A 27197-nucleotide genomic window follows, 5' to 3' on the forward strand; every position below is an offset into this window, starting at 1 on the left:
ACACAATTGGTCCTCAGAGCTAACCTTTGAGGTGGCTATTTTCCCCACGGTGCAGGTCAGGACATTGAGACCCAGGGAGGCAGACTGGCTTGCCCAAGGCCACACAGCTGGTAAGTGGCAGAGGCATATTTTGAATACGGGCCTGTCTGACTTGGAAGCCCACATTCTTTCTACAATAGAATTCAGCCACACCATCTACCAACATGAACAAATGGGAATCTGAGTTAAACCTCTACGAGGAAGCTGGCCCACAACCAGCCTTGGTCACCTTTCTATTGCCTAATATACACTTTAAGAATGGATAAATCTCTTTGCCTAAATAATGGCATTATAATCCTTTAATTTCCTGTTAGGGATCTGGAGGCAAAGAAAGGTCAAGGGACTTTTTCAAGGCTGCACAGTGAGTAAGAGAGAGCTCTGAGTCTTTCTCCTCTATTCAATAAATACTGCAACTAGCAGATGAAGTTTCAGTTATTCTAAATTCTGCCAAGAAAGCTGAGCCATTAATTTGGGTAAAGAACTCCAGGATCAGATACACTAAAAAGAAAAGAAAAAAAGAGTCTGTTTTCTTGTAAAATCCCCAAATGGGGATTGCCCTGTAACCTTCTATATTAGTTTCTAAACTTACCTATGCAGAACGATCACCCAAGATTCTGGGAAGGGGCCTGGACATATACATTTTTAAACAAGCTCCAAAGTGAAGTTTAAGAACCATCAATCTTGTGGAGGAGATAGAAATTGTATTAGTTACCTATTGCTTCCTAACAAATTACTCCTGAACGTAGCAGCTTAACACAATAATCATATATTATGTTGTAATTTCTGTGCATACGGAATCCATGTGTGGTTTAGCAGGCTGTCTCTGGCTCAGGGTCTCTCAAGGCTGCAGTCAAGGTGTCAGTGGGGCTGCAGTCATCTCAAGGCTCAAGAGGCAGTCGATCTTTTTCCAAGTTCACTTACACGGCTGTTAGCAGGATTCAGTTTCTCATAGGCTGATGGCCAGAGGGCCTCAGTTCCTTGCTAGCTGTTGGCCAGAGGCTTCCCTCAGTTTCTTGCCACGTGGTCCTCTCCATAGGGCAGCTCACAATATGGCAGCTGGCTTCTCTCAAAGCAAGTGAAGGAGAGACCACAAGAGAGTAAGCAAGATGGAAGCCACAATCTTTCCAATCTTGGAAATGACATCCCATCACTCTTGGTGTATAGTATTCCATTCATTAGAAGGAAGTCACCAGGTCCAACCCACCCTGAAAGAGAGGATTACATAAGGGCGTGAATTGCAGGAGACAGGGAGCATTGGGGGTCATCTTAGAGGCTGCCTATCTCAGAGCTGTAAACAAAGAATTAAAAAACAAGGTGGTGGGGCTGGCCCCGTGGGGTAGCAGTTAAGTGCACGTGCTCCGCTATGGTGGCCCAGGGTTTGGATCCTGGGCGCGCACCAATGCACCACTTGTCAGGCCATGCTGTGGCAGCATTCCATATAAAATGGAGGAAGATTGGCACGGTTGTTAGCCCAGGGCCAGTCTTCCTCAGCAAAATAGGAGGATTGGCATGGATGTTAGCTCAGGGCTGGTCTTCCTCACAAAATAAATAAATAAATAAATAAAAATAAAAAACCAAGGTGGTAATATATTTCCTAGCCCTGTCCACTGAAAGGCTAGACTCAATGACACCCCAGTAGCAACGAGTACACCCAGTACCTAAATCTTGGTTTTTAAACACCATTCCAGGACTCCTTAGAGAAATAGCTGACTCTAATGCTGGGGCAGGAAAAATAAAAGATCAGCCTGGAGCCTTGTGTAGTTTAAGAAAAAGGAGATGTTCCCAAAAAAAAGGGACACAGGAGCCAACCTAAAAGAGCTCCCAATGGCCAAAGCTGGAACAATTTGAGCAACAAAATAAAAATCATAATATAAAATATAAAACAAAGTATAAAATAAATATACATGAGTTTTATAAATAAATGATTGAATATAAATAAATAAATGGAGGAGGGGAAGAGACGAATATTCCTTACAGGAGAATTCCAAATAATTTACGTAGATATTCCACTCCAGGAGTTGAAGCTCAATCTACTATTCCCCTTGAGTGTAGGCAGGATTTAGATACTTGCTTCCAAAGAAGAGAATATGGAAAGAGGGGGGAAAAATGCAACTTTACAGTGGAGAAACTGGCAAACACTACCATAGTCAGGTGATTGTAGGGGAGCAGAATTTGCTACCCCAAAATGTGTCTCTTTGACTTTATTATTATTATTATTATTTTTGCTGAGGTTTGCCCTGAGCTAACATTTGTGCCAATTTTCCTTTACTTTGTATGTGGGTTGCCGCCACAGCATGGCTGCCCACAAGTGGTGGAAGTCCGCGCCCGGGAACTGAACCTGGGCCCCCGAAGTGGAGCACGCCGAACTTAAACGCTAGGCCATGGGCTATTTTTAAGAACAAAAGACTCAGGAAGAAACTTTGACCTTCCTCTTAACTGCCTAAAAGAATTTAAGACAGACAGCCTGTTTCAGGAAGGAGCTACCACCATAGATAAACATAGTATAATATGAACTAAGTGTGGTAGACAGGGAGGAACTTAGCAAGGGTTATTCAATCAAAGTCCTCTCCATGTCCCATGTCTTTGCAAGGCAGGGAAAACATTTGTTTACCAAACATTTGCTTTTCCATCTCCATGTGAATTGCCTTCCTCCCCTTTGAAGTCCCAAGTCACTAGCCCCAACATCCTCTTTGGTCTTTAGCTGAAGATAGTATTAAGGCGGTGGCTTTGGCCATTTTGTCGAGTCACTCAGTTTTCCTGGGTTTCTCCCATGTATACATGTTATTAAACTTTGTTTGATTTTCTCCTGTTATTCTGTCTCATGTCAACTTAATTCTTAGACCAGCCAGAAGGGCCTAGAGGGTAGAAGAATAGTTCTTCTTCCCCTACATGAGCAGGGTTAACATCAGCAGTAACAAGTCATGCTGATACCATGTATCCCCTGATGTGATGAGAAGGGCATCTCACCATGTGGTATTTTTCCCAAACCATATAATCCCAGTCTAATCAGAAAAACATCAACAGCAACTAGAAGGATGTGCAGCTATGACATACAACTATCTACTGGGACTTTGGGGGAAAAAATAAATAAATAAATAAATTTAAAAAAAAAAAAGGAAAAACATCAGACAAATTCAAATTGAGGGACATTTTACAAAATACTTGACCAGACTACTCAAAACTGTCATGGTCACGTCAAGGTTATGGAAAATAAGGAAAGACTGAGAAACTCTCCCAGACCAGAGAAGTCTATGGAAACATGATGACTAAATGCAATGTGGCATCCTGGATTGGATCCTGGAACAGGAAAAGGACATTAGTAAATCCTGAATAAAGTCTGGAGTTTAGTAAACAGTAAGGTACCAATGTTGGCTCCTTAGTTTTATAAAGGCATCATGGTAATGTAAGACGTTAGCATTAGGGGAAACTGGGTGAAGGGTACACAGGAATTTTCTGTACTATCTTTGTAAGTTTTCTGTAAATCTAAAATTATTCTAAAATAAAGTTTATTAAAAACAAAAAGTGAAGCACCCTGCTTACAGTAACTTTAAAAGCGTGATGACTGGAAGGTTTTTCCCTAGATTAGCTTCTGGCTCAGCACATTTCAAACTCTCTTTCTCCCTCACCAGCCACCCACATACTTCTAGTGCCAGGTGCCACGGGACACATCCGTTGGCCCTTTGTGAGATAGAACAGAGCATGGCTTGGAGTTTTCCTGGAAGCCATTCCAACACCAGGAGAGCCAGCAATAACTTATTATGGAAGTGGCTGAAGTTTAACTTAACTCTCTTTCCCTTACCCAGATCCCAAAAATACCCAGGGCCACTCTAGAGCACCTAGCATGAAGAGAAGTTGGAATGGAAAAAAGACAGGTCTTAACCAATTCCCGTTTGAGAGCTGCCTTATGACATCATTTTTTTTTTATAGAGTGGAAAACAACATAAGACCATGGGAGCTGCGTGCTAGGGTCCCTCCTTGGGTCTTGGTAAAGGCTGGTGCAAGTCATGGGGCCAGAGCACAAGCTTTATTAGCTTTGCAGTAAATCCACCCAGGAAAGATCTCAGAAGAGGAAACAAGTGAACTGTGCCAGAAATGCCGTCATCCTTTGCCCCCACCCTTTAGCTCAGAAGCTCCAGCTCTTTCATCAAGCCTCAGCCTAAGGACTCAACTCCTCCCGGATGTGTTCCCTGAGCCCCCCGGCGGGCTGAGGGCAGGTCTCCCAGGCTCCCTCCACACTTCCATTATAACATTTGGTCATACAGTTTGTGTTTCTATCTCCCTGTTAGCTTGTAGGCTCACTGAGGGCGTGGTTCAAGGCTTTTACAAAGACTTGTACTGTCATAGTGGGCTCTCCAAAAGTCCTTGTTGAGTAAATGAATTAACGCTTTTGCTGAACGAGGAAAGCCCTCTCCAGGGACTTGGGCACACGGGATAATAACATCAGAGCTCGGGTGCCCGCCCAGTCACCTCCGGGATCAATTACAATGGGAGGGTAAGAGAGACAGCCAATCAGCAACAGCCTCTTGAAAGGCCATACAGAAATACTGACAGCTTTTTCACTCTACTTATGTATCTTTTATCAGGCCTACACACGTTACCATGCGGAATATATTGCTAGCTATAAATGTAATGATCATATTTTCATGACAGAATTATTTAAAATCCAGAGTGTCCTAGAATATCCAACTATTAAAAAGCATGTGTCCCAATGAATCAGAGTAAACATGCTGGAACTGAAGACGGAAACTTAAAATCCCATCAGGCAGTTCGTACAACCCCGCACCCTCATTCCTCCTAAACTCAAGCACAGCCCTGATATGAGGTCCGCATAGGCAGATCTGCCGGGCGAACAAGTCCCTAGAGCGTGGGATGAAAGGGCTCAACCCGTGTTAGGTTAACAGGGCTTAAGACTCACAGCTCCTTTCCAAGTCATACACACTTGCGGCTACAATCAGAATGTGGGTCTTCCTACACACCTAGGGCATGAGGTTCACAAACAAAGTACTTCCCAGAGCAGAGAAGTGAGGACACAAAGCCAGGTCCGAGGGAAAGCGCACGCCCTGCGCCGAGCCCCGCGCTTGCGCACACTAGCTGCGACAGCGACCACAGGCGCCTCTGCCGGGGGCCTCGCCTTCCGCTCCCGGCTCTCAGTGCCCGCCTCCGGGCCAGAGGAAGCAGCTGATTGGTCAGTCTGGCCCGGCTCGGGGCGGAGATTCGATGATTGGCGGCAACACCCTGGGACAGCCAAGCTGGAAGCCGGAGTAGCTGAAGAAGGCACCTGGTTGCCGCGCGGCCGAGGTCAGTGGGGCTAGGGTCCGGGGAAAGCGGTTGGTGCGGGGTGGAGGAGGCACCCCCGGGCCTGACGGTGGCGGGAAGCCCTGGTAACAGTGGGGGCAGGAGCTGAGGAGCCCGGTTCGGGCTTGCGGGAGGCCGGCGGGCTCCGTGTCCTGGTTGGGTGTCTGCGCCGCGGCTGAAGGGAGGCGGAGACGTTCTCGGGCTGCCGGGGTGGCTCAGGGCCCTGGTGGGGCTGGAGCTTTGGCGGAGCGGAGGGAAGTCGGGCGACTTGCCCTGGAGGCTGGGACTCGCCCACCCACCCGTTTACCCCCCATCTCCCCCCTCCCCCGCCCTTCGGTTCATCTTCCGGCGCCCGCAGTTCGCGCGCGGGCCGCTAGGCGGCGGTCCCAGGAGGGCCGCCCTTCGCGGCGGTCGCATTGGGTGTCGCGCTCTTTCCCGGGACTAGGCGGGCGGAACTCCGCGGGCGCACCTCCAGGAGGGCCTCGGGGATTCCGGGAGGAGGAGCAGACGTGCTGGTCGGCCTGCGAAGTTTCACCACTCAACTTGCCTTGTGTTGCTGTTTCACTTTTCGCCCCCCACAACTCCCATTGTTTCTTCCCGACCATGACCAGGCTGTGCACTAAGCCCCGAAGAAGAGATTGACCTTTGGACTTAAAACACATTTTATTGTGGAAATCTTCCAACTGTGCAGAGGTGGAGAGGATGGTGTAAAGAACTCGGTGTACCCATCACCCAGTTTCAACAATTGGCCAGGCTTGCTCCTTCTCCCCGGGTTATTTGGAAGTAAATCCGAGACACATTATTTCATCTCTTTTACATATTTCTACGGCTTTGGCACCATCAATACTCATAGCTCTTTTCCTATCATTTGCTTTCTGGAGAGGTTGAGTCAAGTAAGGCACACTTTAAGGTGTAGACGGTGCTAATTTAGTTTGCGCTACAGGAATGTGGGCAGTTCTCCCACGATGCAGTTGCACTACTCTGTGCTCAGGTTTTCGAAATCACTGAGAACAAAGGTACCGAATAATCTAGTCTTGGCAGTAGCGTTACTGCTTTTGAGCAGTAATAGTAGTATTGATAATTTCTGTTTACGGAGTTCTTAGTATGTATGAAGCACTGTGAAATTGTTTCCGCCTATTAGTTGGTTTAGTTTTTACAACAGCCCGTGTGAATCAAGTATTATCCCATTTTACAGGTGAGGGAAAAAGAGGCTCAGAGAGGTTAAGCAGTTTGCCTCAGGTCACACTGCCGTAGAGGGGAGGGTGCGCCTGGGATTTAGGATGCTTGTCCTGGTTACTGCAAAGTTCTTGCTCTTTTAACCATAATTGAATGTCCTAAGAATTGTAGAGTAAATGTTACTGCTGCAGAAAATTATTTTTATTGAGTTACAAATCCATAATGGAAAAAAAAAACCCTGGAAATTTACATGAGTACAATAGTAAGATAGGCAATTTTGTTTCTTTGAAGAAGTAAAAGGTTAGTACAATTGAATTTCAAGTTATAAGCAGAGTATATAAGTGCAGTTCAATAAGTACAAGTGTTAAAATTTTTTTTCTATAGTATATAGCCAGTTAAAAGGGAAAGAAAAAGTGAAAAAATATACATCAATGCATAGTCTCTTTTTCTATAGTATATAGCCAGTTAAAAGGGGAAGAAAAAGGGAAGAAAATATACATCAATGAATAGTGTCTGCCTCCTTTGGCACTTAGCATACTGGCTATTTATACTGAATACTTTCATCTGCACTCTTCATCTTCTCAATCTTACACTACTTCTAAGACAGAATCTTCGCTCAAATTGTGTTAGAGGTCGAAGGATCTGAAAGGAGACAGCTGGGCTTATTCGAGGACAGTAGAGAAGACCTGTGAAATTGGAGTTCAGGATTCCTACAGTAGGGGAGTAATTCAGAAGTTTAAAAGTAAGATGAGACTCACTTGTGAAGGAGCTTGAGTGCCAAGTTTGAGTTTCAACTTGAGCAAAGATGTGACATGATCGCAGCCGTCTCAGGAAGATAGTGATCTGGCACTGTCAAAGATGGCTGCACCTGAGTGAATTTACCTGGTGAATATGAAGGAAATAGATGTAGGTCGTTCGTGAAGTTATGGATATAAGGAAGGGAATGGCGGAAAAATAGTCTGAAAAAGAAAAAAAGACAGTGGTGCAGAAGTTGCTGGTAAACTTCAGTTTCCACAGATTTGTTTTCTTAGGCAGTGTTGGTGATGAGTATTATTACTGTGTTACTGCTCTTTGAAATGTTAACTACTGCTCAGCTATTCAACTCTTCTTTTTTTGTTTATTATATACTGTTGATACAAATTACACAATTTAGATAAGCAACGAAAAATGACACTGTCATCCAACCATTTAAGGGTAAGCCACTGATGATACTTGAGTGTATGTCCTAAACAGGGGATTGGTAAACTAAGGCCCCAGGGCCTAGAGTGGCCTGAGGCCTGTTTTTGTATGCACCGTGAGCTAAGAATGGTTTTTACGTTTGTAAGGGGTAGGAAAAAAATTTTAAAAGACTATTTTGTGACATGTGAAAATTACTATATGAAATTCAAATTTTAGTATGCATAAATAATATATATATATTTTTTTGTGAGGAAGATTGGCCCTGATCTAACATCTGCCAATCCTCCTCTTTTTTTCCTGAGGAAGACTGGCCCTGGGCTAACATCCGTGCCCATCTTCCTCCACTTTATATGGGACGCTGCCACAGCATGGCTTGGCAAGCGGTGCGTCGGTGCACGCCTGGGATCCGAACCGGCGACCCCCGGGCCACCGCAGCGGAGCGCGCGCAGTTAACCGCTTGCACCACCAGGCCGGCCTCAATAATATTTTTTTGGAATCCAGCCACGCTCAGTCATTTACGTATGGTCTGTGGCTACTTTCTGATTACAGGGATAGAGTTGAGCAAGTTGTGACTGAGACCATATGACCTGCAAACCTAAAATATTTATTATGTATTTTGCCCTTTTCAGAAAAAGTGCCAACTCCTGTGCTGGGCCTTTTTAATGAACGTGCCTGTACACATTTTTTACAAAAATGAGATTATAGGCAGTATTTTATAACCTGGATTATATGCTGACCATCTTTCTTTTTCAGACCTAAAACTATCTTTTTAATATCTGTTCAGTCTTTCAAGGTATGGATGAGATACCATTGTGTATTTAAGCGATCCTCTTGTTAGATGTTTTGGTTTCTTTTCCAATTTTTTAAGCTATTATTCATAATACTTAAGAGGACAGCTTTTTCTATTCAGATTTTTGTCAGTGTCAGATTATTTCTTTAGGACAGATTTCTAGGAGTGGAATTGCTATTATGTACATATGGCCAGGTTGCCCAGAGAAACATTGCACTTTGCCTGTGCCTTTACCAATATTAGGTTGTCTTCCTTTTCATCTTTGCTAATTTGATAGGAAAAAAGAGAGAACAGTTTTAATTAGCATTTATTTGACTACTAGTGAGATCGTTCAACATTTCTTCATATTTATTATCCATTTATGTTTCCACTTATGAAACGCCTACCCATGTCCTTTTCCTGGGTTTCCCTTGGGCTTCTGATCTTTTGCTTCTTGATTTGCAAGCACTTTATATTCATTAGGGATGGTAATCATTTGTTACAGGCAAGTTGCAAATAGGATTCTCAATTACTTACCTGTTCTCTCTTAAAACCTGCAGAGTGACTAATAAAATGAACTATGTGTGTCGGCTAGGAGAGGACTCAGGGCTGCAGTTTTAGGGACCAGCACACGCCACCTCTGAAACAACTCTGTCATTAATGATTGTTGCCAGCCAGTCAACCTGCAAGTCATTATCGCCACATACGTCATATTGTATAAGTATTTGATACCATTTAACAGATTATATAACTGGATTTGACTGGTGTGAGTTGGTTGTGGATTAAAATGTAAAAAGTCAGGCAACTTAAGTAGGAAAGTTAAGTCTCCATGACTGAAAAAAGCATACATCGTAATACATTCTTTAATATGTAAGTATATTAATATATAAAACAGTATAACTAAGATTTTTTTTTCCTTTAAGAAATTTTATTAGTGACTTTTTGAAATGGAATTCTTGTATGCTGATGAGAACTGATTTGATATATAATGTGTACTGGCAATATAGTAGGCTAGTTTCCTAGAGAGATGATTTTAGATAAAACAGGAATCAACTTTGTACTTATTTTAGTCAAGGTATCTCTTTTTATCTCAGTCTGTGTGGGCTCAGATAGGGAGTGCAAGCTATAGTTTAAGTTTTTTAAAGTGTATTGAGAAAAATATCCTGAAATAACAAGCTTTGATTGTATAGATATTATTGCTTGAGGTTACATTTATTTTTATTTATTTATTTATTTTTTTTGTGAGGAAGATCAGCCCTGAGCTAACATCCGTGCTAATCCTCCTCTTTTTGCTGAGGAAGACCGGCTCTGAGCTCACATCTATTGCCAATCCTCCTCCTCCTTTTTTTTTTTTCTTTTTTTCCCCCAAAGCCCCAGTAGATAGTTGTATGTGATAGTTGCACATCCTTCTAGTTGCTGTATGTGGGACGTGGCCTCAGCATGGCGGGAGAAGCGGTGCGTTGGTGCGCACCCGGGATCTGAACCTGGGCCGCCAGTAGTGGAGCGCGTGCATTTAACCGCCAAGCCACTGGGCTGGCCCGAGGTTAAATTTATTTAATTTTTTTAAAACTTAGTTGATTTAAACTAAACCATTAAGAGCATCCAGATATGACAAAAATCATAAATCATAAAAATAACCCCATAAATCATAATGTGTGAAGTTGGGAAATACTGTTTCCTCAAAGTTTATATATTGTTAATGTTTATTATTTGCTTACATTGTCCAAAGTTTGAGTAATTTTTATATCTCTACTTTTTAGATTTCATTTATTTAGTTTAAAAAATGTTATTGGTCTTTAAAAATTATGTAAGTAGTATATCTTTTTGAAAAAAACCATATTAACAATACAGAAGTGCATAATTGTAAAAAAGAAAGAGTGGAGGATTCCATCACCAGGCCTCAGACACAGCCAATGTTAAGCTTTGGTATCTTTTTAAATTTTTTTCTGTATGTGTATACATAAAATATCTACTTCACCACTATTTCTATGCTTTGTTTTAGTTTTTAAAAAATGGAATCACGTATTTATGTTAGCTTGCAACTTTTTTTCATTTATTTTTTATTATTATTATTTTTTTTGGTGAGGAAGATTGGCCCTGGGCTAACATCTTTGCCTATCTTCCTCTGCTTGATATGTGGGACGCCTGCCACAGCATGGCTTGATAAGCCGTACATAGGTCTGCGCCTGGGATCGGAACCCGCGAATCCCAGGCCGCTGAAGTGGAGCATGTGAACTTAACCACTACGCCACTGGGGTGGCCCCCTCATTTAGCTTTTTATCACGAGGTCCTTTCATGTATGGCTGTATCTTTTTTGTTTTAATGGCCATAAACCTTGGAGGAAGATCAGCCTTAAACCTTGGAGGAAGTTTGCCTCTAGATTTTCTCTTACAACTAATGCTTCAGTAAGTACCCTTACCAGCTTTTAAAAACTATACGTCTTGGGGACCGCATCCTACATATAAAGTGGAGGAAGATGGGCATGGATGTTAGCCCAGGGCCCATCTTCCTCAGCAAACAGGAGGATTGACATGGATGTTAGCTCAGGGCTAATCTTCCTCACCAAAAAAAACAAAAAAAAACAAAAAAAAACTAAACATCTTCATTTACAAAGGTATAATTTAGTGAGTTTTGCCAGTAAGGCATTTTTTTTACACACATAATATGCAGGGGACAGTACTATTACACAGCTTACCAAGATCGTTTTAATAGTGAATTTTCATCACTTTGCTGGGCCCCATGGAAAGCACTTGTAGTCAGTGAAAATTATTGACTTCCAAGTAGTGTGTGTATTTGTTTCTACTGATGTCCAGAATCACTTAAGATATTTGAACAGTCTTTTCAAAAGATTATTTTAAAGTTGATGCCAGAGTACTTAATTCATTTGCATGGGAATGCTTAAAATAAAAATACTTGAAGGAGAAAATACCTATGTCATTCACTGTAAGGTGGTAGGTATTTCAGAGATCCTTGCATGAAAATGGCAGATCTTTAGTTCAAATGGCAGTTCTAATTTCTTTTATATTATAGTTTTTTTTTTTTCTTGCTGAGGGAGATTTGCCCTGAGCTAACATCTGTTGCCAGTCTTCCTCTGTTTTGTATGTGGGTTGCTGCACAGCGTGGCTGACAGTGGTGTAGGTCCATGCCCAGGAACCTAACCTGGGCCGCCAACACAGAGCACACTGAACTTAACCATTAGGCCACTGGCGGGCCCTAACCTCTTTTATATTATAGAGAAAGTTGACCTCTAAAAATGTGACAGAAAATGTCCTTCAGAAGTTTTGTTTTCATATCTAAAACCCATTAACTTGAAAGAATTTTCATTAAGTTTTAATTAGCTTGTGTTCTTAGACTTCTTATCTAAACAATTTTTTTGTTGAGAGATGTAGTATAGATCATGAGATTTTTTTTTCATTTTTGGACCAAAAAAATGGCACTTAGATGTAAGATTCTGTGCTGGGCACTGGGAATATAGCAGTATACTTAATTTTGCATGAACCATTTAGAATAATTCTAAATTACTCCCAGTAAATTATACCCATAGGTCGAATACCGTATCCTTGTTTTATAGTGTGGTAAAGTGTTCTGACTTAAAATCTCAATCCAACTGATATGAAATGTAGCAGTGGTCACTAGACTTGAATTTCAAGTTTAACTTCCAGAAAGTAGGGTAAGGTGTTGACATAAGGTCGACAACTTTTCATTGTCACAAGTAAGGACATTTTTTTAAAAATTAGGTAACATTTTTACACCAAAAAGGTAAGAAGATTATATTCTCAAAATAAAGGGCAGTGACTTTAAATTGACTAAGTTTTTGTTTTTCACTTCATGGTCCGTATTTTTCTTTTGTATCATCATTTGACACCAGAATGTAAACTATCATTTGAGATGCACTGATACGATTTACCTAATCTCTTAGTATTCTGAGAACGAAAAACCTTATTCTAATAATTTAGCCGACTGAATAACTATGAATGCTCTATTAATCTTCTTAGACTCCCCCACAGCCCCTATAAAATGGTCATACTCCTCTCTAATACTGTGAAGATAATTAATGGCCACTTCCTTGAATAGTTCTCAAAGACCTTATAAAAGTGGGCCCTACCGTATTGTTGTAGCTTTTAAAGTTTTTGTTGTTTTAAATTTAATGACAACTTTGTTATTACTGCTAACGGGGTTATTGTGAAACTATTTACTGCTAATAACTTTTAAAATTATTATAACTGTCTCAAAAACATATATCTCATTAGTTGAAAGCAGTATTGTTATATATTATCTTTGATTTGATTGCTATAAACTTTAATCAGTCTAACTATACACTATTGTATATTTTCATAGTATTTGTGGAGGGAAAAGAAAGTCTGTTTTCAAAGTTCATCTATTTCTCATTTAGTCTTGGTTTTCTCTTCTACTGCCCTGCCAACCACCCCTCCCCACAAAAAGTAATTTACTATTTCTTATAGTCTATGCTGGAGTAGACTAGACTAGACTATAAGCCTATGCCATTATCATAAAATTTCTAGAAGTTAAATTATATGTATAGTCATATAGTACCTAGAAAACAAAATGCAGACTGATTCTTAGCCATCTTTTCTTTAAACCTTTTTTATTTTGAAGTATAACACACAGTGTAACAGAAAAATGCGCAAACATAAATGTACAGTGCAATAGATTATCACAAAGCAAACATTCACGTAATGACCAGTGACGTTAAAAAATAGAAAGTTGTTTGCACTCCAGAAAACTCCTTTATGCTCCCTTCCACCTATTACCCACCCCTATTCAAAGGTAAGCACCATTGTAACTTCTTACGCTATAGCTTTGTTTTACCTTTTGTGCTTTTCTTAATGTCTATTGAATCTGTAGTGATGTCCCCTTTTCATTCCTGATACTGGTAATATGTGCCTTCTCTCTCTCCTTGATAAATCTCATTAGAGGTCAATCCTTTCTGTTAGTCTTTTCAAAGAACCAACCCTTGTCCTGGTTATACATCTCGGCCTTGGTAGTTCTCAGATGCTGTCAAATAGATGATTTCTTTTTTCTTTTTTTATGAGGAAGATCAGCCCTGAGCTAACATCCATGCCAGTCCTCCTCTTTTTTTGCTGAGGAAGACTGGCCCTGAGCTAACATCTGTGCCCATCTTCCTCCGCTTTTGTATTGGACGCCGCCACGGCGTGGCCTGACAAGTGGTGCATCGGTGCGCGCCCGGGATCTGAACCTGGGCTGCCAGCAGCAGAGCGCGTGCACTTAACCGCTACGCCACGGGGCCGGACCTAGATGATTTCTATATTTTGTCTAACTAGTTTACCTGTCCTCACTGGGAGGAGGATTTGTCTGAAATTATCTAGTTTGCCTGTAGATGGAAGCAAAATTCCTCTTAGATATCTGTTTACAATTGAGATAGTGTAGAAGAGGCACTGGCTTGAGGCTTAGATGCCTGTCATTTAATTCAAATATGAGTTGAGCAACTGTTTTACACTGTGCTAACTGCTGGGATCACTGTGGTGAATAAGAGTTTTTGCTTTTAAGAGTTTTGCTCTTGAGGTCATTAAAGCACAGTGAAGGAGGTAGGCAGTTTAGGTGCATTGTTTTAATGTGTTGTATAGGGGAATACATACAGGATGGCCCTAATCCTGGTTGATTAGGAAAGACTTCTTGGAAAAGGAGAGAGCTAAACTGAAGCAAAGGATTAGTAGGAGGTAGCTTGGTATAGGGCTGCAGGAGGGAGGTGGAATACTGGATAAAAGAAAAGTCCAGAGAGCATGTTGAATTTCTAGAATTATGTGTATGACTGGATCAAAGAGTAGAGTGTGAAAGATGTGGAGGATAGGAAAGGAGACTAAAGGAGAAAAGACCTACTTCAATATTGAGAATGAACAGAAAGGGAACCAAAATTGGGGGGTAAATAGTCTACTTTATACATTTTTTACAATGGTACAGGCTTAGAATAGCAGTAAGGGAGTGGAAAAGGAATCTGATACACTTAGGAGGGAAAATAGAGCTTGATTGACTGTAGACAATGAAAGAGAAAGGAATAACTGAGGGCGTGGATGCCATTTTCTGAGGTAGGGAACACACTAGCGGCAGATTTAGGAGGAATGTTAAGGAGTTCAGTTTTGGATTTCTTTAATTTAAATGCAGATGGTAGAAACCAGAAGATGGCATTGATTGAAGTTAACGGGAGAGGTGAGAGAATTTATCTAATACAGGGTAGAGCTGATGTAATGAAATGTGTGAGGCGAGGGGGTGTAATCCTGGGCACTTAGTTGGAAGGAGGGGCAGGAGAGAATGGGGGACAGAACAGATGCAGATGCAGATAAGCTTACCACATGTGGAGTGGCAGGACACTGAGGGATTTCCTGTCAGATGACTTCTCTGTTATTTGAAGCAGTATGCTTGGTCATCTGCTGAGAAATGATGGAGGAAGGGCTGGAGAGATTTGGATAGCATGGATAATGCTTGAAATAGCTGCTCTGCAGAATGGAAGGAGAGGAGTGAGAAGGTAAGGTTTTCCTAAAATACTAGGCAGCAGTGAGGGCCCAGTTGAGACTGGAAGTAGTACATTTGGAGCCACATCAAATGTGAGGTTTAGTAATTTGTCTACAGTCCAATTGTAGGAAATGTAGGCTTCTGGGTTCATCAAGTTCTGGCTTATAGAATAAACAAGACGGTAGAACAAGGAGTTGAAAAAACTGACAAAGCAGTGTTTCAAGTGATTTTTGGCTGTGTGGGGTAGAAGAAGGTGAAGGTGGGAAGGGATTGATTAGGTTGACAAAAATTGCAGGGGAGAAGAGACTGAAGGTCTCGATATGGTCAAAGGGGGTAGGTCAGAGGAGTATCTGAGTGAAAACTGGAAGGTGAGATAATTTGTTTTTTTTAACTTCTAGATTTTGTTTTTAAATGAAAAGTAAAACATGCTTTGTAGCTAAAGTACAAACCATACGAAGAAAAGTTTACTTCTACCCACTCTGGCCAGTTTTAATAGCTTGATGTTATCTTTCTATAAATAAAAAGGCTGAGAATTTTTGTTTTTGTTTCACAAATGAAATGAAATTGTACTTATATATTACTCTTCCTGTATCATGTTTACACCATCAAGCCATTATATAGACTGTAACTCACTTTTAATAGATGCATATTTTATAATGAGTATATTGTAATACAATTAAGTTGTTTTATTGATGAACATTAAAGTTGATCCCAGTTTCATCAGTGAAAAAGCACTGCAGAAAATACCTTTATACGCGTGTCTTTATGTTTAATACTTTTATTTCTGTGAGAGAAATTCCTAAAACTTGCATAACTTGGTCAAAAGTTATGTGTGTTTTTAAAACTTATTTGAAACATAACTTACATTAATAAAAGTATGAAGTATATATCTTAATAAGTTTTTACAGGGGCCGGCCCCGTGGCCTAGCGGTTAAGTACGTGCACTCTGCTGCTGGCGGTCTGGGTTCGGATCCCGGGCGCACACTGGTGCACCGCTTGTCAAGCCGTGCTGTGGCGGCGTCCCATATAAAGTGGAGGAAGATCGGCAGGGATGTTAGCCCAGGGCCAGTCTTCCTCAGCAAAAAGAGGAGGATTGGCATGGATGTTAGCTCAGGGCTGATCTTCCTCACAAAAAAAAAAAAAGTTTTCACAGAGTAAACACACCCAAGTATCTATGTCAAGAAATAGAACATTGCCAGCACCCTCAGAAATCCCTCCCAGGCCTCCTACCAGTCACTACCCCTGTCTCCAAAGATAAAAAACTTTAAATTAAAAAAAAAACCCTAATCTATGATTAGCTTACTTTTAGTTTTGCCCGTTTTGGATCTTTATATAAATGGACTTACACAGCACTCTGTTCAATGCATCATCTCTGTGAATGTTAGAATCACCCAGCACTGGCAAGAATATAAGATATATTTATTGATTTACTAGTACTAATGAGGCTAAAGGGTAGAATTCCGTTTAGGGAAGGACTCCAAGTAGAGAAGTCTCTGCTGAAGTCATAGCTGAGTGATATGGAATGACTGAAGTGTCCTTAAGTCAACCCTAATGAGGGGCAGAGGGTGTTACCACCTGAGGTTTCTATCCTGGCTTTTCTTACTCTGTATGAGTTAGCTCATTCACTCTTAGGTTCCATCTCCTTTTTCTAAGCTGGTGCTCACTAATCTTTATTGCCAGCCCAGACTTGCAAAACACCACTTTCTGGCAAAAATAATTTTTTTGTTTTTGTTTTTGTTTTTTGGTGAGGAAGATTGGCTCCGAGCTAACGTCTGGGCCCATCTTTCTCTACTTTGTATGTGGGACACTGCCACAGCATGGCTTGATGAGCAGTGTGTTGGTCTGTGCCTGGGATTCGAACATGCAAACCCCGGGCTGCTGAAGCGGAGTATGTGAACATAACCAGTATGCCACGGGGCCAGCCCTGGCAAAAATAATTAAAAACTTTTTTCTTAAAAACACTATACACTGGGGGCCGGCCCAGTGGCGCAAGCAGTTAAGTGCGCGCGCTCCGCTGCGGCGGCCCCGGGGTTCGCTGGTTCGGATCCCGGGCGCGCACCGATGCACTGCTTGGTAAGCCATGCTGTGGCGGCGTCCCATATAAAGTGGAGGAAGATAGGCACAGATGTTAGCCCAGGGCCGTCTTCCTCAGCAAAAAAAGAGGAGGATTGGGGGATGTTAGCTCAGGGCTGATCTCCTCACACACGAAAAAACAAAAAACAAAAAAAAAACACTATACACTTAAAAAACAAGCAAAAGACACTTCACAAAAGAAGGTATCAAAATGCCCCCAAAACGTGTGAAGAACCCACTAGAATTGCTAGAATTAAAAAGAGCAGCAATACCAAGTATTGACAAAGATTTTAGAACAACCAGAGCTCTTTTATTTAGTTGCTTGTGGGAATGTGATAGGTACAACAACCTTGGAAAAGTGTTAGTTTCTATTAAAGATACAACTATATATCTCTATATCTTATGTTGTAGCAGTTTTACTCCTGGGTGTCTACTCAAGAGAAATGAGTTCTTATGTGTACCTTACTATGTATGTTATGTGCAGAAATTATTTTAGAAACTTAATTTGTAATAGCTAAAAACTGGAAACAATCCAAATATTCATGAACAGTAAATTGTGGTATAATAATACAATGAAATACTACACAGCAATGAAGATGCTTCACATCTTCACAAATGACATGAATTAGTCTCACAGACAATGTTGAGTAAAAGAAGTCAGATAGAAAAGAGTACATATAGCAGACAAAACTAATATATACTTGTAAAAGTCAGGATAGCTGTTAGATAGGTGAGGCATGGATATTGACTGGGTAGAGGCCCAAGGGAGATTTTGGGGTTCTGGAAATGTTTTATATCTTGATCTGGGTGATGGTCACACAGGTTTATACATAAATAAAAATTCATCAAGCTGGACACTTAAAATTTGTGCGCTTTTCTGTGTAAGTTATATCCCAACTTAAAAAAAGTGACAGATTTTCAAATCCTACGTAAAACCATCCTTTTTCTCTGATCAGTTTTTTTGTCAGTCATTTCCAGCTTTGACATTATTTTTGGCCCTTTGCTCTTTTTATTCCCATTAACTCTCAGAGTATTATTCATTCTTAAAAGCAATAATAAATGTTGATGACATTAAAATGTATCTGTCTCACCAAAGTTCTAGTCATGACCATTTCATAGTTATCGCTAAATTATATATTCCTGCCAGTGCTTAAAACTCTATTACATACTTTCTTCTGTTGTTGGGGCCTGGCTCTTTTCAGTTCATATTTCACCCAGTGTCTAGCATATTTGTGGCACCTTTATTTTCCCCCCCATTTTCTGTAATTGTTCATAAAGTTCTTCTCAAAATGTAGGCCACGAACTCTTTGTTTCTGGTCCATGATGGGATGAGCTTACATCAGAATGTAAATCAAATATATCGCTAAGTACACTGTTGTGTTTGGCTGGTTTTTTGTTTGTTTTTGGTGAGGAAGATTCATCCTAAGCTAATATCCTTTGGCGGTCTTCCTCTTTTTTTGCTTGACGAAGATTAGCCCTGAGCTAACATCTGTGCCGATCTCCCTCTATTTTGTTTGTGGGATACCTCCACAGCATGGCTGATGTGTGAAGTAGGTCCACACCCAGGATCTGAACCCCGGGCCGCTGAAGCGGAGCACGTGGAGCTTTAACTGCTCAGCCATAGGGCTGGCCCCTGTTCAGCTATTTTTTTTCTTTTGGTGAGGAAGATCAGCCCTGAGCTAACGTCCGATGCCAATCCTCTTTTTGCTGAGGAAGATTGGCCCTGGGCTAACATCCGTGCCCATCGTCCTCTACTTTATATGTGACGCCGCCGCAGCATGGCTTGACAAGTGGTGTGTCAGTGCGCACCCGGATCCGAACCTGCAAACCCTGGGGCGCTGAAGCGGAGTGTGCCCACTTAACCGCTGCACCACCGGCCGGCCCCTGTTCAGCTGTTTTTTCAAGCAAGCTTGACTGCCTTGATGAGGAAGCAGCACATTGATTTATAGTCTAGTGCAAACTCCTTGCCTCATTGGAGACCAACATTTTCAGTAAACTGGTTTATACCATACGAGTTAACAATTTAATTCTATCAGATGTACAGTATACAGATGAGGAGAGGGGTGAGTGGCAGGGGTTATAGTGCCAGTGAGTGTAAAAGGACTTTTGTTGTTCTTTTTGACTTTCTAGCATCTGAATTCCTGTTCCATAGTTCTGGAATTCCTGTGTGATTTTTGGTGGGAGGCAAAACCTGCTTGTAACTATAGCCAAGTAGATTCTGCCAAGCAAATGCCACCAGTATGGACAGCGCCTCAGGAGCCAGTGAAACAGCAAAGGGGAACTGACAGACTATTCTGTCAGGGGTGGCAGTAGCAGTTTTGGTGGTATCTTCCCAGGACCGATTCTGCTGCAGTTTTGGATATCGTTCCTGGCTGTGTAGCCTATAAGTCAGGTTCTCCTAATATTGTTATCTACTAGATATCTTTTCATAAATATGTTTTCTACTTAAATTAGCCACAGTAGGTTTTTGTTGCTTCCAACTAAGCAACAAAAATTACTTGAAAAAAATATTAAATATATTTTGGAAAAATATACTTACAAAAATATTGTACTACTTATTCAAAACTGATCACAAGCAAAATTTGTTTTCTCTTAAGTAAATTTACGCACAAAGTTTAAAATGTTTTAGATTTGACTTACTTTGTGAGACATGTAGCAAATAGTAAAGATTCTAAATAATAATTTGCATTTTAACATTTTAGTGTGCTTTATGGACCATGTGCTGCTGTGTGTGCCTGAAGTGCTTGAAATGCGAATTTGGAGAGACTGTGCCGTCTAAATGCTGGGCTGGATGAAGCGCCTAGTTAGGATGGTTTTTCAGCAGCTTGGAGTAAGCATGCAGTCAGTAAGTACTCAGAATCCATCTTCAAAATCCAGACATGTAGATGTTGTAAGAATTTTTTCTGAGAAAGTAAAAGGAATCTATATATGACCAACATTTTGAATTCATTTTGTTTATGTACTATTTAATTTGCCTACTATTTAAATCGTAAAAGTGAATCTTTGCCTAGCTCTTAAGTAAGTGAGTAATTTTCTGGGTTACATTGGAAACTTAGCTATATTCATGTGACTGTTAAAAGCAATGCACTTGTTAGTGAGGAAGAGGCTTAAATATATCTAGAAATCATTGGCTAAAATATGTCTGACTAACCCTTGACAGCTCTGAATGTTGTAGAACTATTAATATTGAATGCTGTTATAATGTGGTTTATCACACAACTGTTTAAAGTAAAAGGTAAGTCATGTCTCCTAAAATATAACAACTATAGATATGAAGAAAAAGAATTACTATAATATGGTTATTCTATGCCAAAGATGTTAGTTCTGAACGTGACTTTTTTTTTTTTTTTTTTTTTTGGTGAGGAGGATTAGCCCTGAGCTAACATCTGTTGTCAATCCTCCTCTTTTGGCTGAGGAAGATTGACCCTGGGCTAACATCCGTGTCCATCTTCCTCTAGTTTATATGTGAGACGCCTGCCACAGCATGGCTTGACAAGTGGTGCTTAAATCTGAGTCTGGGATCTGAACCTGCAAACCCTGGACCGCGGAAGTGGAGCACGCGAACTTAACCACTATGCCATCGAGCCAGCCCCTGAACTTGACATTTTTTTTGAAATCTTTTTTTTAAATTTTTTATTTATTTATTTTTTGTGGGGAAGATCAGCCCTGAGCTAACTTCCGATGCCAGTCCTCCTCTTTTTGCTGAGGAAGATTGGCCCTGAGCTAACATCCATGCCCATCTTCCTCCATTTTATATGGGACACCGCCACAGCATGGCTTTGACAAGTAGTGCATTGGTGGGCACCCGGGATCTGAACCTGCGAACCCCGGGCCACTGAAGCGGAGCACGCGCACTTAACTGCTTGCACCACCCGCCGGCCCCGGAACTTGACATTTTTAAAAGTGTTCTCTACTGATCCAATTATAGTTGTGCCAAATATATTTTGTGGAATATTTTTTTTCATTTTCAAATTCAATGTTTTGTTACTGGTAACATGGAATTAAGTTTTATTTATTAAAGATATGGTCAGGTTACATAATTTGAATATGGTATACTTTTTAATGCACTGCTTTTACTTTTTTGTTTTTATTTTGTGTCTTTTCATATCCTCAGAGAAAGTTGAATGAATCCTCTCTTATGCCCCAAAGTTACATCTATTTTCTTTGGAGATTAAAAATAAACAACCAAATAAAATTACCTTTTTCATAGCTGCATAATTTTGAGAATATTAGCTTGAAGATAAGCAATAGGAAAATGGTTTGTAAAGTGAATAATATTTTCATCTTTTTCACTTACATCATGCTGTGTTTTAGACGTGACTTAGTGCAGCGATACCACCTTTCTCATTCTTTGTTTAGCACCATTTGACTATGTAGTGTAGATTAACATTCTAGTACTGACAGCAAAAGAATTTCTTTTGCGGGGCCGGCCCGGTGGCACAAGCGGTTAAGTGCGCGCGCTCCGCTGTGGCAGCCCGGGGTTCGCTGGTTCGGATCCCGGGCGCGCACCGACGCGCTGCTTGGTAAGCCATGCTGTGGCGGCGTCCCATATAAAGTGGAGGAAGATAGGCACCGATGTTAGCCCAGGGCCGTCTTCCTCAGCAAAAAAGGAGGATTGGCGGATGTTAGCTCAGGGCTGATCTCCTCACAAAAAAAAAAAAAAAAAGAATTTCTTTTGCTTTCAGAAAGGCAGGAAGCTTTTGTTATTTATGATTCTTAAAAAGTGAAGCTTTACATTTATGATTCCTACATATTTGCAGTTTTGGTAAGAAGTATAGTTTGGTGGAAAGATTGTAGGTCCTGGATTCAAACAGACCTGGATCTGAAATTGATCTCTGCCAGTTACGTGCTTCATCCACCAATTACAGATGAGAAGACCTGCTGCTGCAGAGTCAGCCTGCGGATTAAGTGACAGTGTCTGTAAAACACCTAGCATAGTGGCTTACATACCAATTACATAGGTACATTCAGTATTGGTTAGTTTCCTATGATTTTGCTCTGTCATCCCCTGCCCCATGTCAGACAAATGTGACTAGTGTTGATTGAGGCCAAAGTGCAGAATTCTGTCTCAGGAACAGATAACACACTTTATTTAGCTTGTTCATTTTGTTTAGCTTTGTTCCTTTGGAGCTATAAAGTGGGTGCCTTTCATCAAAGAATGGACCAGGTGAGAGAGCATTAACTTACTCCCACTATTGTAATCACAGCTGAGGGCCTGTCCTACTAATAGCAAATGAACAAGATCATTTTTTTTATGTATTGAGGGAAATGTAATCATCAAATTTAATCTGTTAATTGAAAATCTTTATAAAAACAAGTTTTTTAATAACATATAGCAATTTGATCCTTTGGAGTTATTTTCCGTCTTATTGTCCAAGATCTCTTAGCCTGCTGCCTAAGAGTGAAAACATATAGTTTACCAAGATTTTACCTTTCGGCATCTGAAAATAAAAACTTTTTAGCTCCACCTTTCAATGATAAATATGTATTTTCTCACTGGTTTGATATATAAATGAACTTGGTACTGTATTTGAAAGTATTCCAAGAGCAGAAACTGCCTTCATCCTTGACGTATTTTATCTGCTTTAAAAAAAAAGTACATCAGGGTTTTGTTTTTGCCATTAGCACAATTGGTGATGATGAGCTCTTGGTATTTTACTATACTGATCAGCACCACCGTAGTAGCTATCACTGACTGGCTTACTATGCCCAGTTCTTTCACATATATTATGTGTGTTCACTGGAACAGCACTTTTTTACAGATGAGGAACTGAGGTTCAGAGTGTTTAACAGACTTGACCAAAGTTACCTGGCTAATAAGTGGCAGAGCTGTAATATGAACCCAATTCTGATTCTAAAATCTTTCCTCTTTTTAGTGTGCTTTGTTACCTCTTACAGTAGAAGGGGATGAAGACTTAATATTTATTAAAGACTTATTAAATATAAATACCTTAATTATTTAATGCTCATAGGCTCATGAAGTAGATATTGTCCCCATTTTATAGATGAGGACATGGAAACGTCCAGCTTTATACAGGCAGTAAATGATGGAGCCTACCTTTAAAGCCAGGCCTGTATGCTGCCATGACTTCTGTGTTTTCTCTTCACTGCCTTCCATTTTGCCTCAACATTTGTTTGATTTAAAACCATATATTCACAAGTGTCCAAACTGTCTCCTCAGTCTGTTATTATATTTATATCTTAAGAAAAAATGTTTTTAAACGAGAGAAAGCAAGAATAATATGAAGCTAATGTGATTCTGGTTAATCTCAGTATTTTATATTGAAAAAAGTTATAGCAAGTATCTAATTTGTATTAGTGATGTATTTCCAGTAATACTTAAGAATTATACCCTTGTTGTCCTTTTGTGCTTTGGAGAAAGAATGTGAATGTGGCTCGGAGTCTAGAGTAAGGAAGAAGAGAATTGAGGGAAGTGTTATCTTCAGTTGGAGATTTTGAAATTGAGTTTCATCTTCCTATCTCTACCCCTCCTCTTCCCAACACATACTTTTTATTTGACCCTGGCTCCCTTGGAATTAAAAATTTACACTCTGTTGGGTCCTAGACTCCCTGAAAATTTTATTAATGGTATGGACCTTCTTTCCAGAAAAATGTCGTATATACACACAGTTTGGCATGGAATTTCAGGGGTATGTGAACCCCAGAATAAGAACCCTTGTGTTAATATTACATAGTTTATCTTGAGAAAAATGTGTTTCTTTCAAATTAAATTTATACTTTTCCCTCCTAAATGGTGCCTCTCAAATAAAAATATAGATTAAGGCAATCTATAACAAATGAATTAGCACATAAAGCTTGAGTGTAGTCATCATGACGAGAGAGATGACAGCTTCAGATTCCAGCCTCACACTTCAACACTTCTACAGTAGCTTTTCACAATGTTAACAAAGAACAAATTGCTTTCCTGTTGTCATCCTCTTCCTTGCTGTCATCACTTTCAAACACTGTTGCTAAATGTTATGGACTGTCATTACTTGACACAGATGTGCAAACACACATACACCACATACACACACACACACACACACACACACAGATTTATTATTAGATTATTTATCAGTAGTTCTTATAAATAAAGCAAAGCAGAGTTTTTCTGTTTAATAATAATTATTATTTAATTACTTCTTAATGGAATTGAATTCTTATTCTTAGTGAAATCTAATTGTCTAGTAATGACAGTCTTCTCCCTGCCCTCTCTTTTACATCTGAAAAAATATTAATGACAGTTTATCTTTAGAGGAAGTCTTCCCTTCTCCAAACAAGTATACAGACAAGACACAGTTCAGCCACCAGTTAGGATAGGAGATGCACTGGGGCCACACAGCCGCCTAGTGCACAGATGGTGACTTTTCACTACCATCTGTTCATTGTTTCTTCACAGCCATTTACAATTTCTCCCTTTCCATGAGGGCTGAATGGAAAAAATAAAGTAAGACCTCGTTTAGAGTTTCTGGAAGTTAGCTGCTCTTTCCCCTCGCTTTTTTCTACAATCCCGTCAAGGTTATGGCTCTTCTTTCTAAATATTCCAGTCATTAGCTTACATAGACCCTTGCTTCATATTTCTTGGTGCTAAGTGCTTTGCAATTCACGAGTAACAGAACCACAACATTATGTTAGTCTACTGTGTATACTTGAAAAAGTAATCTCATAAAGCAATATGTCCTTTTATTTCCTTTAAATTTGTTTAAGAAGCCTAAACAGTCTACTTATTCCTTATAAGTAAAAGCTGAATCTTTGGCTACCTTCTCTTGTAGAAGGCACCTGGTATTCTTTCCTTCTGATATTAAGCAGATGGAGAGATAATAGTTGAAACTTAGCCCTGAAAGCACGCATAGTGAGGAATGCTAAAAGCTGGCAGAAACATAGTTCCTGACCTTGGCAAATCCTTTCTAAATTTTTCTCTGTGAGTTTTTTGTCCTCTTCATCTCCAGTTAAGATCTTTGTTTACTGAAGGGGTCGGAGATTCACTTTAGACTATGTAATTGTCACATTGTGATGCATAAATAGCATTCCACTACCCCTACATCATAGGAGAGTTTTGACTGTGACTGGATAGAAAGCTCAAGAAGAGAAATGACTGAATGGTGTAGTTACTATTGCCCTATAGCTTTACTTTTAAAAGATTAAGACCTATTAACATGTATAAGGTAAAGAGTTTGCTTAGACACTGTCTGTTTTAGAATTATTTGCCCATGTTATTTTTGTTGGCTTCTTATGTTGAATTTGTAAAGCTGTGATGCTTCCCATTTTCCTCTCGTCAGATGGTTCTCTTTCTCTTAGTCTTCACGTGTTATTAACACTGTTCGTGTGATAATCCTCTGTGTCATCATTGGTGTGTATGATTTCCATTCCTGAACTACAGGTAATTCTCTTCTAAGCTTCACAGTAACTTTGCCTCTTATATTCTTTGTTTAATATTCGTATTTCAATATTGATGTCTTCTTACCTTTCTATTGACCAATTTTCCAATCTGTGCCATCCTTTTTATTTAAATTTCCAAAGCAAGAGTTATAGTTTTTGTTGATTATAGTAGCCAGTGTAGGTTATAGTACTTTCTGAAACTCTCCCAGGTAACAGTCAGTATAACTTTGAACATATTGATGATGAGCATTATATAAAAGCTGAGGCAGGTGTCAGAGGTATTATATACACCCCCATGATCCTCACTTTAACTCATACTGTTATCCTTAAATGGTATTTGGTTGCTAAATTCTAAGAAGTCAGATTGCTTCTATGCTGATTTTACAAGCTGTGCATGCTTTAAAATAGTAAGGTCTACTTTGGAGCCACTACTGTTTACAGTAACATTTGTTGCTTGGTCATACTGTTTATATTATGGTAATTCCATTCTTTAAATTAGAAGGGCCGTAGACTGACTTTAAAAAGGGTTCAGTGTCCATTGCTCAGAATACATGCCATCTGATTTGGTACTGTTTATTTAGTTTTAGGATATAATCGAATGTTAAAGTTTAATGAATTAAGTGTAATAGTCATATCATTCTCATTCTTCTCTTTTAAAATTGCTTTTAATAGCATACCACCTCTCTTTACCTCTTCTGTCCAGGCTTTCAAGTGTAGCACTCAAAACAGAGGGATAGTTTTTCTCTTTAAGGAAAGATCATGTACTTGGAGAGAAGTTCCAAGGTATAATCTGTAATAATTTAACCTTCTACGTGTGCGTTTTTTGTTTGCTTTTTTGCTTTGGGGGTTTGTTTTTGCTTTAAGCTCAGCATGATATCCTGTGTGTATTATGATTTCATCTGAGAAATTGTGCTCATTAGGGCCACCACCAGCCCATTTAGTCCCTTTGTGTAAATTAGGAATAGACACCTTTCCTCGGGTCAAAACCTCACGAGAAGATATAGTGCAACTGCGTTTTGGCCCCCACTCACCCTTGGCCAGACGTTCTTGTGTAGCAAACCAAGTGCAGCACCCTGCATGGTACAAATTCAGATTCTGGACTTTGTACTGATTTGGATTTGTTTTGAAAAGTCCATTATAACAAAAGTAGTTCATACTTTTAAAAAATTTATGTGTATATAAAATTCTAAAACTAAAAATATAGCAGAGGAGGTAAAATAGTGTTTCCTTTGCAGAGCAGTATGCAAATCTAATGAAAATAAAATTTTTACTCCAAATATAGTATTATTTTACAGTTATTAGTTATTCATCTATATTTTTTATGTAATGCCTTACATTAAACTTCATTGTGTTAATAACCAGCTATATATATTCTTTAATTTCTAATTGAGAAATATTAGCTCATTTCCCATAACGTCTAGAGCATCCTGATCCCTCAATTAATGCGTCAGCATGTCATGCAATTAATTGTCTAGTGCTTTGTATTAACAGTTCTCTAAGTCTTGTAATTAAACTTTTGATTTTTCCTACTTCCTCAGGTACTTTGGTCTGGGAAGCCATATGGTTCATCTCGAAGTATTGTAAGGAAAATTGGTACTAATTTATCTTTGATCCAGTGTCCAAGAGTTCAGTTTCAGGTACGGTATTTTATAAATTTCAGAATTTTATATTAATATGTGCATTAGAAATATAAATAGGTGAGACAGCTTTAAAAGTATCTTTTGAACCTCTTCCCCTTATTGATGCCACTATCAATAAAATGAAAGAGGATAAAAACCACAGTAAAGTCTTTCTA

The 27197-nt window shown here is 39.8% G+C and overlaps 1 protein-coding gene across 1 annotated transcript in view; it reads left to right on the forward strand.

Moving 5' to 3' along the window:
* The first annotated feature begins 5267 nt into the window (after positions 1 to 5267).
* The window catches only part of MTFR1 (mitochondrial fission regulator 1), a 65839-nt gene continuing 43909 nt past the window's right edge, over positions 5268 to 27197 (forward strand). The window contains exons 1-3 of the mRNA XM_058528793.1: positions 5268 to 5337; positions 19723 to 19865; positions 26941 to 27039. Coding sequence (XP_058384776.1) covers positions 19800 to 19865; positions 26941 to 27039 — 165 coding nt within the window. The 5' untranslated portion in view covers positions 5268 to 5337; positions 19723 to 19799. The remainder of the gene's footprint in view (positions 5338 to 19722; positions 19866 to 26940; positions 27040 to 27197) is intronic.

The sequence above is a fragment of the Diceros bicornis genome, chromosome 33 (genome assembly GCF_020826845.1).
Source record: "Diceros bicornis minor isolate mBicDic1 chromosome 33, mDicBic1.mat.cur, whole genome shotgun sequence".
Taxonomy (NCBI): Eukaryota; Metazoa; Chordata; class Mammalia; order Perissodactyla; family Rhinocerotidae; genus Diceros; species Diceros bicornis.